Below are 7,357 nucleotides of genomic sequence, written 5' to 3'. Positions count from 1 at the left end.
GCCCAGTAATGTTTCATTGGTGCAAAAACTGCACAAATTGCACAAATGCATGAATTGTTCAAATGATATTACACAAGAGTAAGGCCATTGGAAGTAATGGGCTTACATAAGATTAAGCCATTTATGTGTTTGCACAATTTGTGTTACTTGCAGCTTCCAGTCTAGGGCAAGCACAGGTGAAATAAATGAGACAAATTAGTCAGGACTAGTCTAATTTAAATGGAACTTAGTGATGGCTAACTACAGGATACTGTCCTATGTTTCCAATGGCCTCGGTTCTCTGTCAGTAAAACGGGAATAATAATTCAGTACAGGAAAGAAGACATTGCAAAGATAAATAGAATTAAGTGACAATTGTTGAACTAATTAAATTTAAATTCTTTATGTTCTCCATGCAAGGTGTCTTCATGTTATTGTTTTCATTGTTCCTTCAGGTGAAATTAAGATTAACAGGGGAAAGTGTGATGGAGAATCGGAGTGTGTCTGAATTCATCTTGGTGGGCTTTTCCATTAGTCGTCAAACCGAGATTGTTCTTGCTGTTGTCTTTCTGGCTATGTACATGACATCAGTTCTGGGTAACGTGGTCATTCTCTTTCTTGTGGTGGGCGACAGCCGGCTCCACACACCCATGTACTTCTTTCTCGGAAACTTCTCTGTGCTAGACATCCTCTTCACCTCAGCCATCAGCCCGCAGCTGCTATGGAACCTCTTTTCTAATGACAAGTCCATCTCTTTTGCTGGATGCATGACCCAGTCCTATTTTTACTTTTTCCTGGGCACGGTGGAATTACTTTTAATGACGTCTATGTCCTACGACCGCTATGCTGCCATATGCAAACCTCTGCAGTATCATGCCATTATGAATGGACAGGTGTGTGCCCAGATGGTGTTGGGGAGCTGGCTGGCTGGGTTCCTCTCAGTCCTCTTTCCCACCATCATGATTACCAAGTTGTCCTTCTGCAAGTCCAATGTCATCGACCACTTCTTTTGTGACAGTGGTCCCCTGTTGAGTCTGTCCTGCACTGATATCCGATTCATAGAGCTGATGGACTTTCTGTTGTCATCTCTCATCATTGTCTTCTCATTGATCTTGACGCTGGTTTCCTATATTTACATCATCTCAGCAATCACGCGCATCGCCACCACCACAGGTCGGGCAAAGGCCTTCAATATGTGTGCCACACATTTGACCATCGTCACTATTTCCTGCAGCATCAGCATCTTCCTCTATGTCACACCCTCCCAAAAAGAGACCTTAGAAGTCCACAAAGTGCCTGCTGTTCTCACCACAATAGTCTGTCCACTTCTGAACCCTTTCATCTTCACACTGAAAAATGACACCGTGAAGCAAGCCATGAAGGATGCAGTGAGACACAGCAGGGAGTTGATTGTCCACAAAGCTTTCAGTTTCTGGAGAAAGAAGAGCTCTTTTTAGTGAAATCGGCATTGTGGAGATGTAAGCATATAACTAAAAAAAAGGTTATATCCCATTGTTATACATGGACACAGGTCTGTGTGCCATTGCTAAGGATTCTGTAGCTCCTGTGATGATGGGAAGGCAAGGCACTGGGTTCTTAGCTGAGATCACAACATTGAAGATCATTTCATAGCATCAGTTCCCAACCTGTAGTACTGCAGATGTTGCTAAACTACAACTTCCATCACCCCCTGCTAGAATTTATTGTGACTGGGGATGATGGTAGATCTGCTCATGAAAATGACCTCCTGGAGTAGCACAGTGTTAAAGCCTTCTCTAAACTTAATGATGATATAATCAGTGGCTGAGCTAAGGTACAACAGTACATCTTTCTGTTAACACAGCATGCACACCAGTTATGTTGAGTAATATGCAAAATGTGTGCAAATGATGACACTGTACAAGAGTAAGCCTGCTGGAAGGAAGGGGCTTTTTGTGTAATGTCATTTTTCACAAATTTTGTATTTGTGCAACTTGCATAACTTGCATGCATGCAAGTTAGTAGGCTGATGCACCATGGCCTGATGTACAGTATAAACAGGGAGCTGTACAAAAACAGCAGAAATCTGTTACGGCGTTAGAAATTTTACACCCAAAGCCTGTCAAAAGACAAAGGTTTTCAAAGTGTTGAAAAGCTGAAGGATAGAAGGGACCTGGAGAATCTCTTGAGTGAGAGAAATCCATATCTGTATAAGAACTGTGGGGCCACCACTGAGAAGGCTTTCTTTCTTTCTTTCTCTATTCCTTCCAATAGAATGTCTGCTAAAGATGGAAAAGAAATCAGGTCCTGTGAAGCTGATTTGTGACCCAGGCAGGTTTGTATGTGGAAAAGCAGTCCTTGAAATAATCTGATCCCAAAGTGTTCTGAAGTTGTTCATGCATGTACATGTACTCACAGTCCCACCACATCATGGGTTTTATATTTTTAAGGCTGAGTAACAGTTATGTGTTTTTGCATGTGCATATTTTGTTGTAGCTTCCATCTGAAAATGTGGGATTTATTCAGCTCTTTAGGAAGGGTGCTGAGTTAGAACACAATAATATGCAGATATGAAAACATATAATATCCTTTTATATAAATGTGACAAAGGCATGAAGGAGGTTACTTCATAATGTTATGCTAGATATAATATGCCATGATATGTTTTCTGCCTTTTTATATGTGAATTTCCCAATAAATGCTTTAAAAAATGATCTTTAAAGAATTATGAAAGCTTCTTTGTCCCATAGGGCAGATTCATTGAAGTTTCAGCATAATTTTCAAAAGAGATTTCAAGGGCACCAACATTGTGGTATTGAATTTTGTTATCAAGCTAATTCTCCTCTCTCCTGGTGAATGCCAATTGGTCCTATTTCTAGCCTGCCTTTCACCAAAAGTCCTCAAGACAAGCCACAATTGCCTTGTACAGATGCACCTGGCAGAAATTCATCATAGGCACCTCTAGGAAGCTGAATTTTTGCCTAGGCACATATCTCACTGGAATGAAAAGACCAATCAAATATGGGGGCACTGAGCCTAATTTGTAAAGACAGCCTAATATATGAGACTGTATGAAGTGATAGAGTTGATGTCATAGTTTGCCTTCCTAGAGAGGTCACTGTGAAGTCTTGGTGCCACATCTGAAAAGGCCATGCTCCTTATGCCTCCCTGCTCAAATTCACTTGGTGGCCAGACTCAAGGGCAGAAAGAGACCTCTGAAGCTGAATAGGAGGGCACATATGGGAGAAAGTAGGGTTTAAAAAAAAAAACTTTTCCAGGTATTAGCATATTGCAACACATATGGTGTCTTCATCTTGCATATCCACATTTGATCCACCATATAACAGCTTAAAAAACAGTTCTCAAACATTATTTTTTTGATTGTACTCATCGTATAACAGTTTAAAATCAGTTCTCAAAATTATTTTTGGGTTTTAGGGGGAATTTGTTCTTTATTATATTTGTATCCTGCTCTTACTCCAAGCAGTTCAGTGCAACATAGGCACATAGGCACATAGGAAGCTGCCATATACTGAGTCAGACCATTGGTCCATCTAGCTCAGTATTGTCTTCACAGACTGGCAGCAGCTTCTCCAAGGTTGTGGGCAGGAGTCTCTCTCAGCCCTATCTTGGAGAAGCCAGGGAGGGAACTTGAAATTTTCTTTTCTTCCCAGAGTGGCTCCATCCCCTGAGGGGAACATCTTACAGAGCTCACACTTCTAGTCTCCCTTTCATATGCAACCAGGGCAGACCCTGCTTAGCTCAAGGGGACAAGTCATGCTTGCTACCACAAGACCAGCTCTCCTCTCCCTCAACAGCTCTCCTCCCCTCAGCAACAGAAGCTATTTCATTTTCCCAACAACCCTGTGAGGTTGGCTAGGCTAAGAGTCTCAAGGCCGCTGAATGAGCTTCACAGAAGAGTGTGGATTTGAATTCAGATCTTCTGAGCCAAAGATGAACACTGTAAGGCTATACTCACACTCATTCCCAGGTTGGGAAGGGTGGGCAGAGGGCAAGGCAGGTATGGACCTACCTTTTCCCCAGACGATTGTTGCTGTACCCTTTGGCACGCCACCGCGTGTCCACACAAACCATGCTGCACAGAGCAGCGCCGATCTCTGGGGACTAGGACTCATTTTCCTGGCCTCCAGGAATCCCACAATGCACCACGCTCTAGGCACCTGACTCTATGTATGTTCGAGCTAAGTGCAGCCCAAGCACACACACGACCTCATACCTGAGGTAAAGAGTGCACTACCATCCTTTAACTCATGTAAAAGTCCCGTTACAAAACCCGGGTTTGCAGGGCAGGCCATGCCAGGATTGGCCTCTATCCTGGCACTGTACATGAGCAGCCCTACCCAGCTTCCCTAACCCATAAGGTAGGGCTCCTCTGTGCCAGTTATATCAGAAATAAATACTTACTCTATTTCTGCCCCCCACACACACACTTCTGGAAAACACTGGATGAAAAGTGCCATAATTATTGGTTTCATCCAACATCTCACCAATGTGTGCATTAGCTAGAATCATTACTCTTACAATATCCCTGTTGTCTGTCTCTCTGGAGCCCAACTAGTAATCTCAGGCTAGCAATGCATTACGAAATTTGAATTCCTCAGGTGTGTCCTCACTCTTTGAGAACAATTTTCAAAGGAATTGAAGTAGGCATTGCTTTTATTTGCCACGGAGCATAAGGAGATGAGAGTTGGCCCTGGAATTAAATTTTCACATGATCAAGATGTAGATGGACACCTTAGGAATTGGTAAGATTTACATAAAAACAAGGTAAGCAGGTAAGCAGATAGATGGATAGATTGTAGATGGAAGAACTGGAAGCCATGTTTACAAGGAGATTACTAGAATAGATGGTAATCTGATGTAGGAAGTCCATTGTTGTGTGTGTGTGTGTGTGTGTGTGTGTGTGTGTGTGTGTGTGAGAGAGAGAGAGAGAGAGAGAGAGAGAGAGAGAGAGAGAGTGGGGGGGAGGAGGCAGTTGTAGAACTTTTTGAATGGACACTGACCAAAATATGTGATTAGGACAGGCTTGCACTGAGATCATGCCCTCCCTGATGTTACTGGAGGACATCCTCATGCACTGTTGGAAAGTCTCTTAACTGCATGAAAGAATTGTTCATCTGAATTGCCACTGCATGATCAAAGGTTTCCCTGACAGTGACCACATCCGCACATAACACAGAACAGGAGTTCAAGGGGCCAGAGGTAGCCTGCTCGTTACAGGTGAATGCATGCAACTCCTGTTCTATGCAGTGACCGATCCGAGGTTCTGTTTTTTAAACTCAAATCTGAACCCTCGGGTTGTACTGAGTTTCATCGCCGCAACCTGAGGCTGGATGCAGCCTGCGTTACGTCCAAATCCAGAACTGCAGGCTGTGTCCCCTTCAACCAGAGGGGGATTGCAGGCAGCTGGGATTATGCCCATGGTGGGGGAGGGGCAAAGTGGGGTGCCCACCCTTGCCACCCGAGGCCATTGCCTCCGTTTGCTTCATGATAGAAGCCTCCTTCACGCATTATTGAGCACAGCAGTAGGAACCATGAGGAACTCCCACCCTGAAGCTGACCCTCACCCCCTTCATGCTGCTGCTCATGGCTACAGCTCCGTTTATATGAAGTGGAGAGTGCCATTATCATGATGGCCAACCCTTCCGTGGGTGGCAACCTCAGGTGATCCAGGTTGCTGCTCATGGAACTGCCAGTCATCATGGCTATGGTGCTTCCTCCGAAGGACAAACAGAGCTGTAACTGTGAGCATTAGGCCGGATCCAGGGCGTAGCAGAAGCAGGGCAGGACTCCTCTCCTGCTTTTGGAGCTGTAAGCATGAGTGACACTTGCATCCATCATGTCTAAATAGGGCTAGAGAGACAGCTCTGTCACTGAGTGGTTGTTGCTACATCCTGTGCCAATCCCATCCATTAATTGTACTGTACAAAGAAGTCCTTCTTTTGATCTGCCCTGAATCTAAAGGTAAAGTGTGCTGTCAAGTCAATTTTGACTCTTGGCGCCCACAGAGCCCTGTGCTTTTCTTTCGGTAGAATACAGGAGAAGTTTTCCATTGCCTCCTCCCATGTAGTACACGATGATGCCTTTCAGCATCTTCCTGTGTCACTGCTGCTCGATATAGTGCCAGTGGGGATTCGAACTAGCAACCTTCTGCTTGATAGTCAAGTATTTCCCTGCTGCGCCATTATGTGGTGGGCCCTGAATCTACGAACCATCAAGTTCACAGGATGATCCAGTATTATGAGACAGAGAGGAAAAAAACCTCTCTCTCCCCACTTTCTCTGCACCGGGCATCATTCCCATACCTCTGTTCTTCTGCCTGTTGAACCTTGATTACTGCATTCAGGCTAGACACATGTGAGTGCTATTTCTTTGGTTGCATTAACAGGGTGCTTTGATGGAGCTCTTTCCTAGAACTCTTCATCTGAACACACAGATGCAACACTTCTCTTAGGCCAGGGGAAGTAGGCAGGGGGAGTCTGAAAGATGGGGTGTGCTTAGAAGGATAGTGAAAGTTAATTCACTGTTCCTGAGTACTGAACTAGGTGATGTGGAATAGCAACTCCATGAAGCTCCCTCCCATGAAAATTCTGAGTGCCATCAAACCAGATGTGCCTAGAAAGATCTGTGTGGTGGGAGCAGCTCCATCAAACTCCCTTCTGTAAACTATCCAGGTAGTCCTTATAGCAGGGCTTCACAACTTTGGTCCTTCTGCAGAGGTTGGCCCCCAACACCGTTGTCTCCAACTCCCACTCTCCCTGAATATTGGTTACTGTGGCTGGGGATGATGGGAGCTGTAGTCCAAAAACAGCTGGAGGGCCACAGTTGTGCTGCATCCTGTCGCTAACCTCAAGTGTGTGGACAGGGAATAGCTGCATATTCTTTCCCAGTTGACCCTTGCATCCATTTGTTTCCCTTTCCACTGGTGTTTATCTCTTGTGTTGACTTTAGATTGTGAGCTCACTGGGACAGAACCAACCTTCACATTACACGAACTGTGCTATTTTAACAACCACCACTACCACCATCACCACAACAATGCAGTGACTAAAACACTCTATTTTTCATGCCCAGGTCCAGCAAAGCTCAGTTAAGAAATTACTGCGACAGCAAAGAAAAGCTCCAAACGAAGGGGATACTGTGTTATAATGGCCAGGAAACAACACCTTCTTAGATTGCAGGCCAGCCTGATCCAAAGCTGGGGCCTGAGCTGGCCTCCCCCTCCTCCTGAGTAGACCTAAAGTCTACTCATTCTTAGTAGTACCTCGGCTAACTAAGCAAAGAGACCCCTTTTTGAGTGGCGATTATCTTATCTTGAGCAGGGGGAGAGCAACTGGCCCTCTCTAACCCCAGCACAGCATCCCTCCAGTGGCTGTTG

General features: G+C 44.8%; 1 protein-coding gene across 1 annotated transcript; it reads left to right on the top strand.

The window, feature by feature from the left end:
• The first annotated feature begins 464 nt into the window (after positions 1-464).
• On the top strand, positions 465-1,436 carry LOC128329686 (olfactory receptor 6J1-like). Its single transcript, XM_053261256.1, has one exon. The coding sequence runs from the start codon at positions 465-467 to the stop codon at positions 1,434-1,436; it is 972 nt and encodes a 323-aa protein (XP_053117231.1).
• The last annotated feature ends 5,921 nt before the right edge of the window (positions 1,437-7,357 follow it).

This window comes from Hemicordylus capensis, chromosome 6 (assembly GCF_027244095.1).
Source record: "Hemicordylus capensis ecotype Gifberg chromosome 6, rHemCap1.1.pri, whole genome shotgun sequence".
NCBI lineage: Eukaryota > Metazoa > Chordata > Lepidosauria > Squamata > Cordylidae > Hemicordylus > Hemicordylus capensis.
Note: the sequence above shows the minus strand (reverse complement) of the source record. Positions and strands in the feature narration are given on the sequence as shown.